Source organism: Anguilla anguilla, chromosome 9 (genome assembly GCF_013347855.1).
Source record: "Anguilla anguilla isolate fAngAng1 chromosome 9, fAngAng1.pri, whole genome shotgun sequence".
Taxonomy (NCBI): Eukaryota; Metazoa; Chordata; class Actinopteri; order Anguilliformes; family Anguillidae; genus Anguilla; species Anguilla anguilla.
The window spans coordinates 37,661,618-37,685,886 of NC_049209.1; the positions used below are offsets into that span (position 1 = coordinate 37,661,618).

General features: G+C 38.7%; 1 protein-coding gene across 5 annotated transcripts in view; it reads right to left on the minus strand.

The window, feature by feature from the left end:
* rtn2b (reticulon 2b) overlaps positions 1–21,288 on the minus strand; it is a 149,002-nt gene extending 127,714 nt beyond the window's left edge. For 3 of the 5 annotated variants that reach the window (XM_035433573.1, XM_035433574.1, XM_035433577.1), the window contains exons 1-2: positions 13,675–13,741; positions 1,577–1,784 (exon numbers count right to left, since the gene is read on the minus strand). In XM_035433573.1, coding sequence (XP_035289464.1) covers positions 1,577–1,784; positions 13,675–13,723 — 257 coding nt within the window. In that variant the 5' untranslated portion in view covers positions 13,724–13,741. Of the gene's footprint in view, positions 1–1,576; positions 1,785–13,674; positions 13,742–20,945; positions 21,137–21,186 lie in introns of those variants that run through there. The other 2 variants (XM_035433575.1, XM_035433576.1) reach the window with 2 other exon arrangements.
* Positions 21,289–24,269: the final 2,981 nt, after the last annotated feature.

Genomic DNA, 24,269 nt, shown 5'->3' on the forward strand with positions numbered 1-24,269 from the left:
TCCCCCAATGGGAAAATCAGTTGTGATATGAGGGTGTGCTGTTCTGCCTTTGTTACGACCTGGTCTAGGGTCAGATCGTAACAGGGTAAATGATAAGGAAAATGGGTAGGGAAATGTACTGCAAACTGACCAGTAGCTCTGGTCCGTATTTGCCTATCCATATCTAACTGAATGCTGGCTAGTCTTCGAAGTGTACTGGGCATGAGGTGGCTTTGAATGTTGAACGTTGGACAGTTAGCTGATAGTTGGAAACGAAAAGCCCAAATAGCATTGCCCCCAAGGAGCATTAAGGTCTCCACCCAAAGTAGCTTCAAAAAACAATAAAGGAAAAAGCAAACTGCAAAAAATATCAGCAAACAAAGCAGAGCGGCTAGGCGAGAATCGGACTCGAACACGAGAGCGAAAGGTCAGAAACACAAAATGCAAACAAACTAGAAGGGCTAAGGCAAGAATCAGAGTCGATGGAAATGAGTCAGTGGTCATACACAAGATTTAATGGGCAAACAAAAATACAGACCAGAAGGGCTAGGTGGGAATCGGAGTCAAACAAAGATAGGGTCGAATACGCAGTCAAACGAGGCAATCACTAAACACAACACACCAACCACAAGTTTGACGAGCTAGTCTCCGCTGGTAGGCAGCAAACAGTGGCTTTTTCAAGCCGAGCAACCAGATATGGAAACGGAATTAGATGACAACTGGAACGAAGAAACACACAAAAGTAACAAATGTAAACACAAACTTACGACTGGCGTCGTAACAGCCTTATAGAGCCACAGACAATGCCTCCCATTGACACTGCACCCTCGGTTAGAAGGCAGAGGATTTATCCCGCACAGAGGGTGCCCTAGCCATAGAACGGTGGAAGCCGTTGGAAAACCCTTTCCAAGGCAGAGGTGTTTGTCTTTTGACTTACAGAAGTAGATACCCTGCTTTGGAAACGTCTTTTGGTGTACCTTTTATTTCCCTCTCAAGAAAAATAAATACAGAAGCGTAAGAATGAATTTAGAATTTAGAGTCAAATCAGAAGTTACACTTAAGACGTCTCTCATATTCTTGTGAATTCATGGTTTAAACACAATTTATAATGAAACCATACCATATTCAAACCCATAACAAGAACTGTGTTAGGGAATATATAAATATAAAATTTCACACACTAGTTCCTGGTTTTAGGGTGTATTTTGATTAAAAGGGAAACATTCCCAACATAATCTTTAAAGCCAGTTATCTGAACTGTTTTGCAAAAACACAATATTCAAACAGTCATACCTCCAGAAATGATGACTTAATCTTATGAAATGCCACCTCATTTTTGCAGTCCTGATTCTGATACTTTAAACATGAGATAAAAACTGAAGATTTATAATTTTCCAAAAGTATAACTGGCCAAAGTATGTGGTTGATCACAAATATGCATCAATTTTGAATTCTTTGGGTTCAACAATAGAGAGATAGAAATTGTAATGTTAAGAATGGAGGGATGAGTATAAGAAATCTGTGGTAATGTCTTGTAGAAGGTGTGGAGAATGTATGAGGTGGAAGTGTGGCTCAGCAGCATTTGTATCTTACTCACTGGAATGGGTGGGCTCCACTGCCCCAGTGGAACAGCTCCAGGGCCTTGTATAGCAGCCGGACAGGGAGCGTGAAGCACATGATGCTCAGGGACATGGTGGAAATCACAGTAATGGCACTGAGCTGGAACAGGCAGAGAAGCCCCAACACCAACCCGGTCAACACCACCCCTGTTCTGCCCATCTCCCGCCAGTAGATCAGGTCCATCACTGCCAGGAGCCAGGGAGAGAGAACTCTTTAACTTAAAACCATTTTTCTAAATAATGAAGATAATAAATAACTATCTATAATACATATTAATTACCAAGAAATTGCCTAGACAGGGAAGACACAAACAGAAAATGTAAATAGGAAAATGAACTCTGGGAAGAGGTATAAAACAACTAAAAGAATTAAGCTAATTAAAATTAATTTAGAAATTTAAGTATTTTTGACTTTGCAAGAGTTTACAAATAAACTGCCTATTCTGAATATTAAAAGTGGCAGCCGAGATGCAAATCACTTGAAACTGGTCAAAATGAGATACCAGAAGAAAATATGATGCACCTTCTGTCAAAAAATGATTGATTGATGCCCCGCCCCCTTAATATTTCACCCTCTGATATGGTCCGGTTTTCTATGATGTACATATTGTCAAGATTTGATTGATCAGTTTGACCTTTTGACCTCTGATATGGTTTGGTTGGTGAGGGATAAGGGTATGGGGAAAGGGTGGGGTTGTGGCTGCCAGATGGTGAGGATAAAATATAGACATTTTTAAAAAAAATAAATTTAAAAAAATGTAAATGTTCAGAATGCTTGGTGTAACTACACTCCTTGTGGGGCAAAGTGTTTGTGCAACTTGAAACTTTAAAAAAAAAAAGTTTTATCCTTTACCAGTAAAACAGGCAATATGTGAGAATATGTAAGTAACTAAGTTTTAAAGCAGTGCTTTGGACGTTAGTTTAAAGAAAACAAGCCCAGGCATGTATGCATAGTCTTAACAAGCCGAATAGGGGAGTGTTAAAGCGATATAAGAGAGGTTTTTAAGAAAGCTAAAGTAGAAAAAAGCACACGCGTTAGTTACTTAGCTGATTTCCTGCGACAAAACAGAAGTGGAGGGTCTCTAGGTAGATGTTCACAGCTGAGTAGCGAGGATCAAAATGGCCACAGCGAGCCGGTAAGCATGGACAGAGTTAGGGAGGAGCCACTGTAGCTTTAGAGCAATGCCCCCCACACAAAGTTTTGAAGAGCCCCATCAATCAATAGTCGGCGACGTTTTGTACGCCGGGAGATGCATGCAGAAGGCACAGACACGTCCGTGACGCAAAGTGGGGATGTATTGGAACAGGTGGGGTGCCCTGTGAAGCGCGGGCCGTATGGTATGTAAGAAAGAAAACATTTCTTACAAACAACTTTATTAGAGTCTAAGAAAAAAGGTTTTCGTAATATTACTCACATTTTTAAGCCTTTAAAAAGGGGTTTAAGTGGAGATTGCACACGTTAGATACCATATAAGGGGGTATAAAACATATTGAATAATTACACTGATCTTCATAAAATGTTGTATTAAAAATATTTTTAGCTAAAGCCTACATTGACATCACGTGTTGGTACAAATGGATGTTTATGGTATGCTCTAGCCTCTGTGAATCCATGCACATGGCAAAGGCATCCCTGCTTTTCCAACAGGGCGAGTGCGTTGAGGGTTTTATAAATGAATAAAGATAATAGGGGTTTTTATACACCCCCATGTCAGAAAGAAAACATGGGGATGCTAGCTACTTCATTTTTAAGTCTTTAAAAAGGGTTTAAAATTAAAATTGTGCACGTTAGGAGCCATATAGATGTGTTTGGTATCTATAGGCAGCAAAATGTTTGAATGGGTTCAAAATCGTGTTGAATAATTATACAAGATTTTGTAAAACAGTGTAATTCAAACTACTGTTTATAACGAAATATTTTATCAGCTGTGGTCCCCTGTGAAGCGCGGGGGGAGTACACAGGCACACAGACACATCCGTGACGCAAAGTGGGGATGTATCGGAACAGGTGGGGTGCCCTGTGAAGTGTGGGCCATATGGTAAACATCAATTCAAATTTCCCGCGAGGAGAATGTTTTATGCCTTTTCTTTTTCTGAATACAGACACAGACCTAAACTTAAGTTTTTCAACAACCATATAAGAAAGAAAACATTTCTTACAAACAACTTGATTAGAGTCTAAGAAAAAAAGGTTTTCAGGCAACAACCAGATCAGTTAGGCCGGGCACACAGCACAGAGAACATGAACTCACAAATTTTACATGCAATTAATGCTATAACTCAAAACAACACCCCACAAGCTGCTGAAAACATTCCAAATGTTTTTATAAACCCAAATCTGCTACAACTTGTTAATAATATTAACCACAACACTAACGACATGCATGAAATGGCTGGAGATTACTTTGATCGGTTGAACGAGGCTTTGGCAAACCTTACCGCTGGTGATGGTGCACTAACCCCTGCAGCAGACTCTTTTGGTTTTCTGAATGATGCTTTAGATCGACTAAACCAGGAAGGGGGGGAATCTTAATTAATTACCACTAACGCCTACAGCTGATAACCCACAAGGTTTTGGTGATGTGCATGCTGCTGCTGCTAATAGTAATGATGATGTTGGTGTGGTGACTTGTGGTCCTGACATGGTAGTGGTGCAAAGGTCCTCCTTTAATTGTGTCGAAATTAGGCAACGGTTTAACTTTGCATCCTTACACGACGTGAGCAGCTATGAGGACTTCTATAATGTGCTGCTAAACTTACTAGATCATTTATTGCGTAGAGCTATGCAGTTGGCTAGACCCAATGATGTGATTCAGCTGGAGTTGCGTGGTGACTCCCTGTCTGAGGGTGTGTCCATAATTGCTAATGGCGGTAGTGTCGATCTGGACACATTTTTGGGAATGGTTGAAGAGAAATTTTGAAATCCTTTCTGATGATACATTGGAACTGGTGGTTCAGATCGTTCAAAACCCAAATGGTGGTGCCCGTAGAAAAATAGCCACATGTCTCAGAAATGAGATTTTAAGAAAAAAACTACGTCATCTATGTGTAAGTCACAACGCTGAGAATAACCTCTGCTTTGCCATTTGCTTGTCTCAAATGTTAAACCCGGAATTTACATTAGAGTATTGTGAACAGTGTGGCAGGATGAACATCGTCAGTGCTAAAAAACCTGTAACACATCGTTGTAGTGTGCGGCGTTGCGTCAACTGTAATGATGAGCTGGTTGCTGATAGTAGACATGATTGTTACATTCAGCAAGTCAAACCTGAACGGCCGAGCGAGCACTATGTGTTTTACGATTTTGAGTGCCGACAGGATGACAGTGTACATGTCGCTAATTTTATATGCTGTATCGATTTTAACGGGGTGCGTTGGACAGCAGCAGGTGACGGTTGTGTGGAGGCCTTTTCCCGTCGGTTCCGTACCCCGAAATACAAAGGGTACACATTTATTGCACACAATTCAAAGGGTTATGATGGCTACCTAATCATGCAACACTTAATTAAACAAGGCGTCACACCATCCATTATAGCTCAAGGCAGCAAACTGCTTTGTATCACCGATGATGCATTTGAACAGCGTTACATAGATTCCCTCAGCTTCCTCACAATGAAGCCGAGCGCCATGCCATCGGCTTTAGGCTTTGAAAATGCCAAAAAGGGCTACTTTCCACACTTTTGGAACACAGTCGCAAATCAGAATTATACAGGCCCGTACCCACCACCTTTATACTATGGTTACAATACCATGTCAGAAAAGGAGAGGTCTGAGTTTATGCAATGGTACGCAACCGTATCTGGAAGGGTGTTTGACTTTCGCAAGGAGATGTCTGAGTATTGTATTAATGACGTGGTCATTTTGCGGGAGGGGTGTCTGAGATTTAGACGCGAGGTACTCAGCTGCACCGGTCTTGACCCTTTTCAGGGTGTTACAATAGCTTCTGTATGTATGAAACAATTCTGCACAAGTTTTTTGCCCAAAGACACACTGGCTATCACTACGCCTGACAATTACATTCTCAAGCAAAAGTCTTTTTCAACAATTCAGTGGTTAGAATATCTGAGCCATCGTGACAATGTTTTCATACAACATGCTTTGAACCGGGGGGAGGTTAAATTTGGGCCGTACTTTTTAGACGGGTATTCAGAGGTGGGGGGTGTACGTACAGCCTTTGAGTTCCTCGGTTGTCTGTTCCATGGTTGTCCTCAGTGTTTTGATGCAAACACCTTTAATCCGCTCACAAAACAAGATTTTGGCTCCATGTATCGAAAATCTCAAGAAAAAATTGATATTCAGCGTAACACCTACAATCTGCATGTGGTTGTTTGGTGGGAGCACGAATGGGTAAGACTAAAAAAGGAGAGTCCCGAGGTACAGACATTCCGGCGTTGTTCTGATTATCCAGAACGTCTGGAGCCACGTGATGCTCTGTTTGGAGGTAGAACTAATGCTCTTCGGCTTAAATATAAGGTGCAAGAAGATGAGCAGATACATTACTATGATTTTACCAGGCTATACCCTTTTGTGAACAAGACTAAAGTCTAACCTACAGATCACCCCACCATCATCTTCCGTGACTTTGAACCGATCGAAAACTATTTTGGTCTGATCAAAGCCAAAATATACCCACCTAGGGATCTTTACCTACCCGTGCTACCTTACAGGGTGTCTGGATTTAACCATTTTATTTTATTTCATTTTGTCCAAACATGTATAGTTGTTGTTGTTTAAAGAAAAAAAAAACATATTTTAGATAAGTTCTTTTTTTAGTTCACTGTTTATTTGCACAAATTTAAAATCAACAAAGGAAAAGAAACTAGTTAGCAGAAAATTGTGTAATAGTGACAAGAAACCCTAAGGGGCTTATGTAAGGTCTGTACCTATAATAATATACAGTTTACATGAATATTTACAATATTCAGTAATATACAAATTATGGTGGACATATGATTCTCTTAATTTACCTTCAGATGAGTTCATTTTATCACATTTTTTCTCAGGAGAGGAAATACACAGCTCAAATATGGCAATAACAAGAACAGTTGACAAAAGTGATGCAGTCTATAGGCTTGCAAGCATACTAATAATTAATTAATGTTATATTTGCATCATAATTTGTGCTGATATCATTCATCTTTGTTCAATATTACAAAATCATAACTTGCAACTATAGTCTTGGCTTTTATTTTAAAACGGTCCGCCCTTATGGTTGTTTCATACATACAGAAGCTATTGTAACACCCTGAAAAGGGTCAAGACCGGTGCAGCTGAGTACCTCGCGTCTAAATCTCAGACACCCCTCCCGCAAAATGACCACGTCATTAATACAATACTCAGACATCTCCTTGCGAAAGTCAAACACCCTTCCAGATATGGTTGCGTACCATTGCATAAACTCAGACCTCTCCTTTTCTGAAATGGTATTGTAACCATAGTATAAAGGTGGTGGGTACGGGCCTGTATAATTCTGATTTGCGACTGTGTTCCAAAAGTGTGGAAAGTAGCCTTTTTGGCATTTTCAAAGCCTAAAGCCGATGGCATGGCGCTCAGCTTCATTGTGAGGAAGCTGAGGGAATCTATGTAACGCTGTTCAAATGCATCATCGGTGATACAAAGCAGTTTGCTGCCTTGAGCTATAATGGATGGTGTGACGCCTTGTTTAATTAAGTGTTGCATGATTAGGTAGCCATCATAACCCTTTGAATTGTGTGCAATAAATGTGTACCCTTTGTATTTTGGGGTACGGAACCGACGGGAAAAGGCCTCCACACAACCGTCACCTGCTGCTGTCCAGCGCACCCCGTTAAAATCGATACAGCATATAAAATTAGCGACATGTACACTGTCATCCTGTCGGCACTCAAAATCGTAAAACACATAGCGCTCGCTTGGCTGTTCAGGTTTGACTTGCTGAATGTAACAATCATGTCTACTATCAGCAACCAGCTCATCATTACAGTTGACGCAACGCCGCACACTACAACGATGTGTTACAGGTTTTTTAGCACTGACGATGTTCATCCTGCCACACTGTTCGCAATACTTGTTTGTGTCGCATGGGGCGCTCATTTTACATGTAGCGTTATTCAGTTTGGCGACTTTATGCGCTGTGTAACAAAAGGCTGACCGACATATACGTCCACAGTCTTTACACTTTACCGATTTTAAAGGGTGCGAAGAACATTCAGCACTAAAACAAACATTACAGTAGTATTTACATCGGTGGTTAGCTTTTGCTGTAAAAGGCGTGTAGCAGTAATCACACACGTACGCACTGCCTAAGAAATCTTTCAACGACTTTATACCAAAGTAATGTTTGTTTTCTAGGTACAAAAACACGGTTTTTGGATGCGGCTCTGGGTTTGTTTGAAATTTGCAAAAGACATTCTGAGCATTACGGTACCACACAACAATTTTGACCTTTAACAGTTGTTCAAACATTTGTATGTCTGAAAAAGACACCATATCCTGCACGCCCAGGCCTACAGACATCTGTAAATGTATGGCATCTTGCTCCACCCGCTCTAATGTAAATTCAGGGTTTAACATTTGAGACAAGCAAATGGCAAAGCAGAGGTTATTCTCAGCGTTGTGACTTACAAATAGATGATGTAGTTTTTTTCTTAAAATCTCATTTCTGAGACATGTGGCTATTTTTCTACGGGCACCACCATTTGGGTTTTGAACGATCTGAACCACCAGTTCCAATGTATCATCAGAAAGGATTTCAAAATTGCTCTTCAACCATTCCCAAAAATGTGTCCCGATCGACACTACCGCCATTAGCAATTATGGACACACCCTCAGACAGGAGTCACCACGCAACTCCAGCTGAATCACATCATTGGGTCTAGCCAACTGCATAGCTCTACGCAATAAATGATCTAGTAAGTTTAGCAGCACATTATAGAAGTCCTCATAGCTGCTCACGTCGTGTAAGGATGCAAAGTTAAACCGTTTCTTTAATTTCGACACAATTAAAGGAGGGCCTTTGCACCACTACCATGTCAGGACCACAAGTCACCACACCAACATCATCATTACTATTAGCAGCAGCAGCATGCACATCACCAGAACCTTGTGGGTTATCAGCTGTAGGCGTTAGTGGTAACTCATTAAGATTCCCCCCTTCCTGGTTTAGTCGATCTAAAGCATCATTCAGAAAACCAAAAGAGTCTGCTGCAGGGGTTAGTGCACCATCACCAGCGGTAAGGTTTGCCAAAGCCTCGTTCAACCGGTCAAAGTAATCTCCAGTCATTTCATGCATGTCGTTAGTGTTGTGGTTAATATTATTAACAAGTTGTAGCAGATTTGGGTTTATAAAAACATTTGGAATGTTTTCAGCAGCTTGTGGGGTGTTGTTTTGATCTGATCTGGTTGTTGCCTGAAAACCTTTTTTTCTTAGAATCTAATCAAGTTGTTTGTAAGAAATGTTTTCTTTCTTATATGGTTGTTGAAAAACTTAAGTTTAGGTCTGTGTCTGTATTCAGAAAAAGAAAAGGCATAAAACATTCTCTTCGCGGGAAATTTGAATTGATGTCTACCATATGGCCCGCGCTTCACAGGGCACCCCACCTGTTCCGATACATCCCCACTTTGCGTCACGGATGTGTCTGTGTGCCTGTGTACTCCCCCCGCGCTTCACGGGGACCTCAGCTGATAAAATATTTCCTTATAAACAGTAGTTTGAATTACACTGTTTTACAAAATCCTGTATAATTATTCAACACGATTTTGAACCCATTCAAACATTTTGCTGCCTATAGATACCAAACACATCTATATGGCTCCTAACGTGCACAATTTTAATTTTAAACCCTTTTTAAAGACTTAAAAATGAAGTAGCTAGCATCCCCATGTTTTCTTTCTGACATGGGGGTGTATAAAAACCCCTATTATCTCTATTATCTTTATTCATTTATAAAACCCTCAACGCACTCGCCCCGTTGGAAAAGCAGGGATGCCTTTGCCATGTGCATGGATTCACAGAGGCTAGAGCATACCATAAACATCCATTTGTATCAACACGTGATGTCAATTTAGGCTTTAGCTAAAAATATTTTTAATACAACATTTTATGAAGATCAGTGTAATTATTCAATATGTTTTATACACCCTTATATGGTATCTAACGTGTGCAATCTCCACTTAAACCCCTTTTTAAAGGCTTAAAAATGTGAGTAATATTACGAAAACCTTTTTTCTTAGACTCTAATCAAGTTGTTTGTAAGAAATGTTTTCTTTCTTACATGGTTGTTGAAAAATTTAAGTTTAGGTCTGTGTCTGTATTCAGAAAAAGAAAAGGCATAAAACATTCTCCTCGCGGGAAATTTGAATTGATGTTTACCATATGGCCCGCGCTTCACAGGGCACCCCACCTGTTCCGATACATCCCCACTTTGCGTCACGGACGTGTCTGTGCCTTCTGCATGCATCTCCCGGCGTACAAAACGTCGCCGACTATTGATTGATGGGGCTCTTCGAAACTTGGTGTGGGGGGCATTGCTCTAAAGCTACAGTGGCTCCTCCATAACTCTGTCCATGATTACCGGCTCGCTGTGGCCATTTTGATCCTCGCTACTCAGCTGTGAACATCTACCTAGAGACCCTCCACTTCTGTTTTGTTGCAGGAAATCAGCTAAGTAATTAACGTGTGTGCTTTTTTCTACTTTAGCTTTCTTAAAAACCTCTCTTATACCGCGTAAACACTCCCCGATTCGGCTTGTTAAGACTATGCATACATGCCTGGGCTTGTTTTCTTTAAACTAACGTCCAAAGCACTGCTTTAAAACTCAGTTACTTACATATTCTGACATATTGCCTGTTTTACTGGTAAAGGATAAAACTTTTTTTTTTTTAAAGTTTCAAGTTGCACAAACAATTGGCCAAAAAAAGTCATATTTCTCAAAAACCGTGCAGCGAAACTTTCCACAAAGTAAAAGCACACTATTCCCAAAGAAGCCGGTCAATTTGACTTATGGCACGTGTATGTGGTGCGAAAACTCTGGCAGGAGTAGCAGTCCAAAAATGGGCGGAATAATAATAATAATAAATACAAGACAATTCCTGCAGAAATTGTGAAGTGTGGTTGCCGCCAATGCAAAGTCGACTTTCTGCTGAACAGCGTGAACAGTGGTAGGTAGTTGCTATGATGTTTGAGGCAGTTGCTAGGGTGTTGCTAGGTGGTTCTATGGAGTTCTAGGTGGTTTCATGGAATTCTAGTGATCGCACCATTTAAAAAAAGCAAGACAGGGCTAGGGAGATTAATTTGATTGACTTATGGTTTTGCGTGAATTTCAGCTCATTTTAACCACACAACTAAAAACATTTAATTGGGCTGTAATTCAGAGTCTAATCTGTTATCTCTGAGACCAACTCATAGATAGAGTAGCCTACTACGTGTTAGCTGAGCCAAATTTCCAAGAACGAAAATGAGGCGAGAAATATGTGTTAAAATAGTTGCATTTTAACTCATTTTAAATACAGCTTCTGTGAATAAGTATCGGCTGGTAGCCAGTACTACTAGCTTCTGTTGCAGCAAGGGGTGCATCAACAACATGCAAGTGGAGTTGTGTACTTTAGCAAATGCGTTGGGGTGAGAAAGCGTTGCTTTCGCTGCTACAACAGACTGAATGCGTAATGCAGCTCTAATGAGACCAAAGTTTCTAATACGCTGCAATATTAAACGGTGTTACAAAAGGAAAATTTGACATATTATACATAGTTAGAAAGCTTATTCTATCACCTGTTGGATCGATGAAGTGTAGATCAAGCCAGTTTGTACTACAAAGTTCGAGAACACCCAAAGCAACATGTGTGGTATTACAAGCTGATGTCTTTTTCTGGAGTAAGACCGGACCAGAAGCTGCTGCACACGTTTTGTTGACGGTGTTGCTGCCCTTTTATATGTTATTTGAGTATACTGTAGCATTTATGACATGCATGAAGAATAAACAGTCAAAATATGTTTCCTGAAAGATTGCCGAAACAGGTTTGACCTCCCTACCATGGTATCTCTGCCAACCCTTGCTGAGTATTGGTTTAAACACGTTTATATTCATAGCTTAGCTCCATAACCTATGGCTAAGTTTTAACGTGTCAATAGTTTTCTACATACCATTGAGAATTGCAGACCTGTGCGTGCATGTATAATACTATCTATAGGTATGATCCAGAAATATTTTGAAGTAAACTAGTTAGCTGACTGGATATTCTGGGGTAGACGGGCTGCCAAGCTTACGAACATGGTCCAAAACTGCACAACAGTATTTTATCACGTATATTCACTGTTTGTGGAATTGTTAAAGGCAAAAAAGATGAAAATAATAAACAGGCTGCGAAGATCCTAGATAACGCATTAAAAATACATTGGCTATTATAAGAATGACAAAGCTGCATTTCACTCCACCATAAACGTGTTCACCACTGCTTACTATGTTATAAAGCACTGCAACCGGTTCAACATATCTACAGTAAGCGTTTAACTAGGCCAGTTGCTTGGCTGTAGTTAAGACGACAAAAACCAGTGTTGGGTAAATTGTCATATGTTGTGAAATTGTCTGTCGTCACAATGACTTCAAATAAAGTTTTTTTTTGCATTTTCAATTAACTTGTGTTATTTTGCAGCAATAGTTCTCAGCTTCGACCCTGGAAGACTGTATGCTGGGTTTTTTTCACAACTGCAATCCGAGAATTTTAACAAGCTATTTTTTTCTTAATGAGACTTCTCATGTTTAGCGGGATTATTTACCCTCTTAGACCACAATCTGTCAGAAATATGCATGCTACGAAAAATAAATGTCCCACATTCACATTTGTGCTATATTGGAAACAAATACATAAAAAGAGATAGCTAGACAAGGCTAAAATAAAACAAGGAGGTGCAGTCTTGCTGTATGGGTGCTATCAATCTGTAAAATAAGTAATAAGGACACATATGTAAAAATATATGAACACCAGAGCAATGTATGATCAATGTCATGATCTGCTCCAAATATGTGAATAAACACAGAAGAGAGTATTTGGGTTCATTTCGTTTTTGACACAGTAAATAAAATGTTAAAACAGTTTTCTTGCCATCATATGAATTCATTAACAGCAGTTATCATTTTATGAAGACATTAAAGGTAAATATAAGATACATATGCTTTTAAAATGACTGTATTACGGGAAAGTTTCATCTATCATTCCTTACAATGTTAATGGGCACCAACAAATCCTACCTACCACAACACCTCCCAATATACTTGACAAATCCATTTCAACAGGAAACTTAAGATAATTTATACTATATAATCATACCTAATATTTAACCTGGTGTGTTTTTTAGATGACGCAAGGGCTAGTCAAAGTCACACCCAGTTCGGTTACAAATGGCAGCAACAGTAGTTAGTCCTACTAAACGCAGGTGTCTGTACACCTGTTCTTAGAAAGTCAATGAGCTATAAAGTGCATGTGTAACAGGAACTAGACACAACAACTGGTAGTTATAAATTGTGATAGTAACAAGTAGTTAATCTGCACACGGTTGGCATGCATAAATGGACACTTGAAGGGCCTGGTCAAAATAGTAATGTTATATGTCAGGCTACGGATGCTATCTGACAGACCAGAAAGATTTATCTAGCTAGTGCATCAATTTCTTTTTACGTTTTTATAGACAACCCCAAAGGGATCTCCCTCATCCCTCAACAGGAAAGAAGGCCAATAGGGGAAGTATTTTCTTATAAATAATAAATAGTATGAACCTTACAAATAAAAAGATTCAGAAATACTAATGGTTTGAAGGGTTCATTCATAACAATTTGGGCAACTCATCGGTTGAAGTGAGCGTATACGTGCTGCGATTGGCCTGAGTAATGCAAGTTCTATTGAAAAAAGATGTCTTAAAATCTGATTGGCTGAAAAATCTCAAAAATCCACAAAGGAATGAAATTGATTCCACATGCATTAAGTGATTGTAAAGTTCTCCAGTCCTTCTCCCCATGAAGCACACAATCCGTCATTCTTAGACACACTACGACTTTGTGCGCTCACACAAAACACAGAAACACAAACAAAACAAACCACACACAATAAGGACGGGGATTAGATGACACGTCGCTCCCGCGTGCATCTCTCATTCCAGCACCCCGGTCTCACTGCAGGCAGAGCATATAAGCAAGAAGTCAAGAAATGAAAACGTATTACATTTGTCTGTTCAGTAGAGATTTGTTTGTGAGAGCTAATTCACGTGAGCATAGGGTGCTTTGTATGTGACAAAATGCAAAGCAATCATTGTTATTGTATTTATTGGACTGTATAGTGGCCTGTCATTGAAGTTCAACATTAGTAAGCGGTTTTTTGTGCTACAGTTAAATGCAATACACATCATTGCCACATGGAACGACACAATTAAATGCAGTCCTCATCAATGTATTTATTGAAACGCGGAGTATTCTGTCATTACTAATATCGAAGTACCACGCTGTCTCCGTGCCTAAATGAAATGTAATCGATCGTCTAATCATAGTTGGGGGGCAGTCTGGGGGTGTAGTGTGGTTGGCCTTAGACAATACCCGGATGTAGGCTACACACACCCTGCACTGGCAAATGTTTTGTAATCATCATGTGGCAGTGCTGCTTTGCCTTTGCTTGCAACAACCTCATATGAATCACTGGTCAATGGGGTGTCAGCCATTGAATTAATCTGCGACTACATTAGCGGTATGTTTCAATTTAATGGTACATCATAAAAACACAGAGCATAAATCACAAGGTATCTAGCTAATCTAATTAGCATTTTCACAATGTCAGACTACTATTTTCACACTGGTTCCCTCTAAAACTTCCTTGATATCGGTATTACCGATAACTTCCCTTATTGGTCTCAACCTGTTTTCATTAATCTCCCTTGATTAACATGTGCGCCAACGGTCTGGATAATCCGTTGCCATATAGACATAGTTTTTTTTTTCTCCACATCATATTAGCAGGGTTTCCCCCAGGTAATTAGTTAGTCTAGCTCTGAAGGGAGGCACACACTCCTGCGAGCACTGGATGGGGTGGCGTCATGTCCATTATGAAGCACATTACTTAATTGTGCCATTGTGGTCTAAAATAAATATATCAATTAAAATCATTCTAAAATAAATTACTAGTGTAGGCACTTTTATCGACAACGAATCACATGGAAAACAAATATTTCTTTTTGATTCAAATATGCTGTACTTTCACATTAGATAAATAATCACATCCAAGCAGATTATTGCACATTATTGGCCAATTTTTGCAATTAATCAGTGATGTAATTCGAAGGAAAAATAATAAGCGTTGTCTCCAAATTAAGATATTGTAGTTTGTTTTATTTTAGCCTCTGAAGCAGCCAGAAAAGTCAGTTGAACTAAATGCATTGTATGCAGCTGTCCATCAGCTTATTAACAGAAAAAAGTTAATTGTAATTAATCATAAACAAGAATAATAATATGCCTCTATATTCAGCCTTCTTCATTCAGTCTTCTTTTCATTGATGTCACTAATTTTCTCACGGGGAAAATGTCACACCAGAGACAAGCTGTCTTCAACTCCCACCATTTGATATCCTCTCCTTTAAAGTGTGTCCTCCAGGCAAATAACATAAATAATCATCACAAACGTTTTAAACAATTTAAATATACATATGATTTATGGGTTAACTATTGTGTTAATGGAGACTAATCAGAATTAAAAAAAATAATTATTTTATCTTGTCTACTTTTTGCGGTGTCAAAGGGGGCTTTGCCACATAGCCTTTTGCTGAGCATTTGGACCCTTTCACCCTCCTGTCTCTTGTTTGGTGTCTGGGAGCCCCAGTTTGCAAAATTTACAGTTTGAATCAAATCCATTTATTATCGCCCAATTTTCTTTTTCCATGAAGATTCCATTTCCGATGCGAACCATTAAAATGCATTTAGTTTCCCTACCTTCCCTAGAGATGTATTATCATTTACTGAAATCCACAGATTTATGAATGAACTGATGAGTGGGTAGATAGATGGATAAAACAGATAGATAGCTGAAGTGATTTATGGGAAATTTACTTGAAAAAAAGGGTTTAATTTGTATTTAGTCTCCCGTCAGTGGAGTAACTTTTTTCATGAATATGGTTTTAGACATTTTAGGCAGAAGCATGGATATTAGATTAATGATGAACTGCTATGCAAATAGTGCTTTAGATCTAGCCTATTTCAGTTTTGTTTAACTTTTCAAATTCATTTTACCCATACCCAAGAAGACTCAAAGCTGTAATCACTGCCAAAGATGCCTCAACAACATTCAGAGTAAAGGGTCTGAATACTTATGTAAATGTGATATTTCAGTTTTTTATTTTTAATAAATTTGCAAATGTTTTTAGACCTGTTTTTGCTTTGTTATTAAGGGGTATTGTGTGTAGATTTATGAGAATAAAAATGGTTTGAGCTGATAGAAAGGCAACAAAATGAGTGTGTATATATATATATATATATATATATATATATATATAAGGGGACCGTACTGATCCAGGAAAATTACAGTCCTGTCAGTTTAACTTGCATCACAAGTAAAATACTGGAATCTATCATTAGAGACAAGTTAGATGTGTTTCTTTAAAAATAACAACATCCTACAGGATAGCCAAAATGGTTTTCACAAAGAAAGGTCATGCCTGTCAACCCTGGTATTTTTTGAAGACGCCACCAAGTGTTTTGACTATAACAGGGCTGATGATTTTATATACTTAGATTTCCTAAAAGCATTTGATAAGCTAACACACAAGAGACTTGTCAGCAAAAGAAAGACAGTAGGAATTGCAGAAGATATTTCATAGTGGATTTGGAACAGGCTACAGGGTAAAACACGAAGAGTAGTAGGGATATTATCAACATTTATATCAATGACCTTGACAGGGACATAGAAAGTACGTTACTCAACGACCCACTCTGAAAGTACACATTATTTCAAGTTATCTAAGAACATCAGTAACCTTTTAGCCAAATTAACAATAACTGTACATTGAATGTGCAATGAAGTATTTATTTGAAAACAGAAATTGGCCTTTGAAAATGTGCCTTTGCAGTGTGGCATATTTGAGAAGGAAATAGTGTTCCACATATATGATTAATTGTATCCTTTTAATTTTAGCCTATATTCTATTCTACAAAAATGTATAATGGCCCAATTTACAAGTTGGTGAAAAGTGCACTGACAAAGCAGGTTTGCAAAGAGGAAAAGACAGCAACAATCATGTTGTTATTAACCAGATGACATACTCTCAAAATAGTGTTTTCTCCCTGGAACACTTGAAAGTGATTTATTTTTTGATGAGTTACAATTTTGTTCATAAGGGGTCCAAGGAGCGAAGCTGCTGGAACCCTATTGTATCTGTTAGGATTATTAGGGGTCCAAGCAGCTAAGCTGGTGGAACCCTATTATATCTGTTAGGATTATTCTTATTATTAGTGTGGTTGCCTTTGGCAAACACACTACTATTATCGCACGTATTATTTATTAGTGTGGTTGCCTTAATATGTCAAATCGATCGGCTTCATCGGGAATGGTGTGCTATTACTTTGTAGAAAGTTTCGAGAAATATGACTTTTTTGGGGGAATTTTTCCCATAGAGAATGAATGGGGAATGTGACGTGAGTGATGAAGTTACAGCATTGGTCGACTTTGCACACGTGATGCAGTAGGTTTTGACCTGCTTTATCTACTGGGAATTCAAAATCCAGATGTGATGCATATCTCCCTTTTCGTCGTAATTACAGAAAACACACATTCGTAAACTTCAAATGATTTATACCACAATGTAGATAAAACCTTGACGAAGACGTACATGCACGGATTGTGTTGTTCAAACGAGGTTTCCTGGCGACTTAGCCACCAGAATGGATATAGCTAAATGTGGAAGTGAACGCGATAAAAACGGTATTCCAAATGCAAAATTACAAATGAAAATGCTGTCAGCTAGGTATATCAACAAACATATGGCTTAGGCATACCCAGATTTCCTCAATAATAATAGTATTTCACAAGATATTACGCAAAATTGTTGACAAAGTTTTGTCAGGTGCAGCGTCTTTGCTAGTGCTAACAACGAGTGAATGCACTGAATGCGATGATGAGAAAACTTTCGGTTGACCTATAAACCGATATTCCAAAACCAAAAATAGACGTGTTATACATGGTTAGAAAGCTTATAGTCTCACCTACTGATTGAATGGATTCTCAATCAAGCCAGACTGTACTAAAAAGGGCAACAACACATGTGCAGCAGCTTCTGTTCCGGTCTTACTCCAGAAAACGATTTCAGCTTGTAATATGACACATGTTGCTTTGGGTGTTGTCGAACTTTGTAGTACAATCTGGCTTGATCTACACTTCATCGATCCAATAGGTGACAGAATAAGCTTTCTAACTATATATAATATGTCAAATTTTACTTTTGTAATACCGTATTATATCCCATCGTATTGGAAAGTTTGGTCTCATTATTGCTGCATTACACATTCAGTCTGTGGTAGCACTGACAGCAACGCTTTCTCACCCCAACACGTTTGCTACAGTACACATCTCCGCTTCCTGTTGATGCACCCCTCGTTACAACAGAGGCTAGTAGTACTGGCTACCAGCCGATACTTATTCACAGAAGCTGTATTTAAAATGAGTTAAAATGCAACCATTTTAACACCTATATTTCTTGCCTCCTTTTCATTATTGGAAATTCGGCTCTGCCAACACGTAATAGGCTACTATCCTCTGTCTATGAGTTGGTCTAAGGCAGGGGCGTTGGCTGGACTGTTAACCATCAGGGGCTGAGCCCAGATTCTTCTCCGAAACACTTTTAAAAACGTACTTCTAAATAGACTGTTTCCATGCATTTTTTCTTGCATGTGAGGGCTACGCATTGCTTAAAAAATTTGAAAATTGGAGAAGAAAGGAAGGGTTTGGATTTGATTTACCATATAATCTGAACATGAATATTCCAGCCACTCGAATGTCTCAAACCAAAATGAGCGTCATATATCGGATACCTACTACCATTATTACTAGGCCTACATGATGGAAAACCCATAATACAATGGCAATTTCATGAATGAGAGTTGAAAACGGCTAACTACTCAAAGTGACTGAGTAAACTTTCATAATTTGGTTGCAAAATCATTGCTGATGGACCTACTTGATGTGAAGAAAGTAGAACTGTGTTCTCTGAAGCTAATAAACAGTGCTTGCAATTAAGTGAAAAGAACAGTCTTTAAATCTATGAATGATTAATATTTCTTAGTAAGTTTGCCAGAGAAAACAATCACATTTTTATAATTATCAAAATGATCAATAATCAGGGATTCTTTGAAATTTTAGCTAAAGGGAGGGAAGCCCATGATCTGGGAATTAATTACAAACAAAACCCAAGACCGTATGGTAGCTGATATTTAGAAACGAAAACGAAATAAAAAAATAAATTGACGGGATTAACGTTATTATTTTATTACGCTTCCTCATATGTTCCTTCAGCCTTGATGCCCTTTTTTGATGAAATCTCCTTTGTTTTTGTTTTATTCTTCTTGTTCTGATTGCTAATTTAACACCCAGCTCAGCTTTATTCTCGAACAGTTTAGCTAGCAAAACCAGAAACACCAGGGGTAACATTTTGTAAGGCAGTTGTTTCAAAAATATTACACAACAATCATTCACGAGAAAAGACAATGTTTATTGTTCACGAGATACATAATTGCACGCGCCACAGAGAATCCCGCGGATTCCTATCTGCAGTGAAGACGTTCATACCGGGCAAAAGGTGGATAAAGAACGTCTGTGGAAACTGATCATCACTAATTCTATCCCTGGTCTGCTACAGCATTTTAACCCGGCTCGGCAGTGTAAAGACGGCTTTAGAAAGACGTTATGTCTACACTGCGCGACCACCATTTAAAAAGCAAGACAGTACTAGGGAGATGAATTTGATTGACTTATGGTTTCATGCAGTTTTATTAAATAATGTAATGACAAAAATTGTGCTAATTGTATGGTATGAAACGAGAAGGAACTATTTGTTCTTGATAGAATCATTGTTTTCATAGAATTAACGACCAGAGGTTTTTGCTTAACAACGGTGCAAATAGAACTACCAGCCAGAGTTTTGCTTGACAACGGTAAAATAATATGCCCAAACGCCCGTGGAAGAATTTCACTTTCAGCGGATTAAATTGATAAAAATAAATAAATATAGAAGTAACCATATATAATCATCTCCCTAGCACTGTCTTGTTTTTTTAAATGGCGCGATTACGCAGTGTATACGTAGGATTTTTCCAAGACCCTCTGAACATGCCAGCTAGCTTTATGATTCGCCGTCACTCGTCACCGCATACCGTGAGTAAAACACTGAGATCTCAAGTTTTGATGAAGGGATAATTTAGCTCTGAATATATGTCGCTCAACTAGTTGCCATGATGTTATAGCACGTACACAATACTCTGTCTCTGCTCATACTACAGAAACTGCTCACTCTGTTCAGCACAAAGTTGACTTTGCATTGGCGGCAACAACACTTCACAATTTCTGCAGGAATTGTCTAGTTTAGAAATAGTGAGCCTGCATTCAATAAAGATGTGTGGTTTCAATGCATTAATCTAATTGACTGCTTTGTGGTAAATTCAATTATTTAATCTTTAAACCTGATATAGAGCTTGCTTTGACTTGTTAGTTGATTCAAACAGTTTTCTGTGGACTAACCTATTAATGAATTTGGCGATTTTATTGATAATTCTAATTATAAACATGATTATTAAATTAACTCAAGTTAAATATATTTTACATGAAGTTAAGTGAGGGGTTCTAGCATGCAATATTGCAGAGTGCTGAACATTTTAACAAGGGCATTGACTGTTGGAACCGCTGGATTCAGAAAAGAAACATTTTTAATTAATCCTTGCTTATCCCACAATATAATGAAAATTCTGTACTTCAATTGCATTTTTCCACAAGAAACTCTAATGACAGTTTAACTGCATCCATATTTTTCATCCTTATTTTTTTGCATATCCATAACAGCTGAGTTCAGCATTCTGGAGCACTCAGATTAACGCACTCACAGACGTGCACACACACATGCTCCCAGATAAAGATAGGGGCTTCATATGAGCTAACTCCCATTACTGCAGCTACAAATCTGAATCTGGAGATTGTCTTAGTAAAATCCAATATTGAAGAATCTTTCCGCATGTATAAGATCCCACAGACAGCATACCAACTACACCAATAATTTTTACACAGATAAATCCCAAATACCAATCATGAAAGTCAGTTCACAGACATTGAAATTCAGTTCTAATGACAAGGACTCACCTCACTACTCTGAATGCTACTCTGAATGTGCTTTTAATATTCCACAATTAATCCTTTAAATCCTGAAGACAAGCAGGAAGTTCCATAGTCTGGGTTTGGAACATGGGTTGTAAAAAAAAACAACCAAAGGGGTCTCCAGGGAGTCCCCTCCACTAAGAATTATGCCATCCCTCACCTCACCTAGTCCTAATAGGACTGGCTACCACCCAAGTGTGCACACAGGTGTGTCTTTGTCTCTCACCTTTGCTGGCCATTCTGGCTGCTTTCGTAGCAAGTCTCCTGTCTCTGCTACCCTGCTCTTAGAGCTGTTTTTGGACTCTACCGCTCCGTCAGCAGTAAAGACTCCAGCTGGTGTAATTATATCTGCCAAATTGTACACGCCCCCATTCAAGCATGCACTTACTCTCACTCACTCACAGTCTTCCCCCCACAACCCACCTCTTAGTAGGTATGTGCGTACATTAAGACTCTGGGAACTTGAGATCCCAGCAAGTGCTGGTGCAGACTGACAGTTCTGCACACTACTGTGAGAGACATTCTTCATGTAACTGACCCATACACCAACTAGTGGTATCATTACTTTGGAGACTGCCCAGCAGGGTTAGACAGGGTCTGGGGTGCAGCACTAGGCCCCTGGTTACTACAGAGAGCCTGAGTATAATATCTGCACCATGAGAGTGCACACCCTTAATCAAGCCAGGAAATGGCATTTCTCACTATTTGGTCAAAATATACATCATCTAATACCATTAGTGTCTGAAACCTCCTGTAAACAAGAAACTATCAGTTGTTAATGCAGCATCATAAATTCTCAAACTTCAAAATCGTAGAACATAAGCTCTAACATGCATTTTTTTTACCAAGCCAAATGATTAATTTATAAGAAAATATAGAGCTAATGGACCTGCTAATTCCTTTAGCTTCAAACCTAATATTGGTTGGCAAAGTTCATAACTTGTATTTGTATGGAAGAAATTTAAATGTTAGCTAGTGATGACCTGCACAGATGCATTTCCACTAGGCCTCAGACAGATAGTATGATTAACAGCTGGTAGCTTGCTACTTTTCACAAGTGTAGCTACTGTTTTTTGCATCGCACTGACATGTCTGACATGTGAACATTCTATAGATTGCTATAGCGCCACCAACTGGCCAATTGGTGTAATTTTATTAGTGATCGTAGGGGACCGCAGCCTTAATGGTCCTACCAATTGTTTTTTTACCCATCCAAACAGAAGTTATAAGCCTTTAACTCCATACCCAGGAGAAAAAAATGAAATGAAATAATAAAAATAATAATTATTATTATTACTGTTATTATTAATATACCTGCAAGCAGTGATGTGTGAGGCCAAGAACCATGGGTGAACCGCAGAGCATTGAGTGCAATTTGTATCTTTCTGAAGTGTCTGCAAAAATATAGTCTTGCAACATTTTAGTTGTCTGCATACCATAGTTGTGCATGCTTCAATGGGAGAGGGAGACATAAAGTGTGAAAGGTTCAGTCCTTTCTTCTTCCAGCCGTGGAAAATGCACAGATATGATCCTCATGTTCGTGGAGGACCAGGTCATTTGCCCCTCAGGAGAAAATGTACCCCTTTGCATTGTTGATTTTTCCCCCATTGTCTGCTGTCTCCTTGCCTTTCTGCCTGTCCTCTTCTAACCCACAAGTGGTCATGTAATGTGAAATGCAAGTAAAGCACGCTACCCCAAAATGAGAAATATATGCTATGGATTATAACTGATATGTTCCCTGGATTCAAACAGTTGATTACGCTACACACACAACTTAATGCATGTACAATGAGTCACTAGTGCAGAGTCCTGCATGCACTTCATTACAGTCTTTGTGCATGCACTGCAGCTGTTGCCTGCATTTAGTCCAACTTACAACGTTGACGATTATTGAGAATACTTCCCTTCCCCAGGTTGGTTTAAAATGTAGAAGTGAAGTTGTAATAGTGGTGCTATCAATAATGTATTCAATTAGCTTTATATAATCAGGATCATAATATGACCCGCTGCCCAACAAAGCTGTCCTGATAGGAAAATTGTTTAGTCCTTATGCATAGTATGTATTTTCATGTTTACAAAATGTGACCTGCATAGAAAGTGGCAGCAAGTCATCTTACAGTTTTTAGAGTAATTTATACAGTTGCAGCATATGATGCATGCTTTCCATGGAAATAACATAATTTCCCAGAAGTTAACTGTGAGCAGGTTAATTGAGAAACATTGTAATTTCCATGGTAAGCATGCATCATATGCTGTAACTGCACAAATTACTGCAAAGATTGTAAGATGAGTTTTTGAGGTGAAAAAGACCCCTGACCCCTGGAATACATCAATATAATAATAAAAAATAGTCAACAATATTGCCTTTTGTATATGCAGTAGACAATGACATTGCATGAAATACTGCCATGTAAAAATGATCACTTATTTTACAGATATATATGTAATGTCATAGTCTAATGAATATACAAATGGCAATAATGTAGTTTTTTAAATGATGGATGAAACCATTTACAAGGCCATTATGCTTGTAGAAAACAATATAGCTGTGTATGTGTGGGGAGGGGGGGGGTGTTTATGGCCTGCTGTCAGCTCCGTTGTTGTGATTGTGGGGGCAAGGAGAGGAAGTAAAAGAGAAGGAATGCAGTCTGTGTATTTGAACTAATTTCTATCAGTGAAGTAATTGTTGTTCAGCCAAAATGTATCATAGCAACCTATACTTCGTCAGGACTGCAAACCTTATCCAAATATCTTGCATACCAAATTTGGTGTTTATTGCATTTAAGGGCACATCTGCAATAATTATTTGAATTTTGCAATTTTTAAGTGGTTCTGTAGTGCCACCATGGGTCGTAAGTGCACAAAATATGATCTACATCATTTACATGGGTCCGTTTACAAGTTGTATTTTTCCTAAATTTGAACATTGGCTGGATTTAAAGGAGGTGTGGTAAAATATCTTTTGTACAATTTTTGCATATTCATATTTGATTATCATTAAGAATTTAGCATTGAGGGGGATATACTTTTCAGGACTGTTGGAGGGAAGCTTCCTGAGGGTTCCAGTGAAATTTCATACAATTTGGCCTTATGGAGCCTATGCAAATTAGTATTTTGCAAAAAGTACCCCCCACAGGCTCTAATGTATTGCAACACTGTGAGGCTGTGTTGCAATACATTATTGTCTATCATTCCCTGAAGTATTGTCAAAATCGGCATAAGTTTGTGGCCATACACATATTTTGGGTGTGGTCAGCCATTTCTGTCTAAATGGAAAGTACATTCCGGCTGACTTTTTTTTCAAAATTC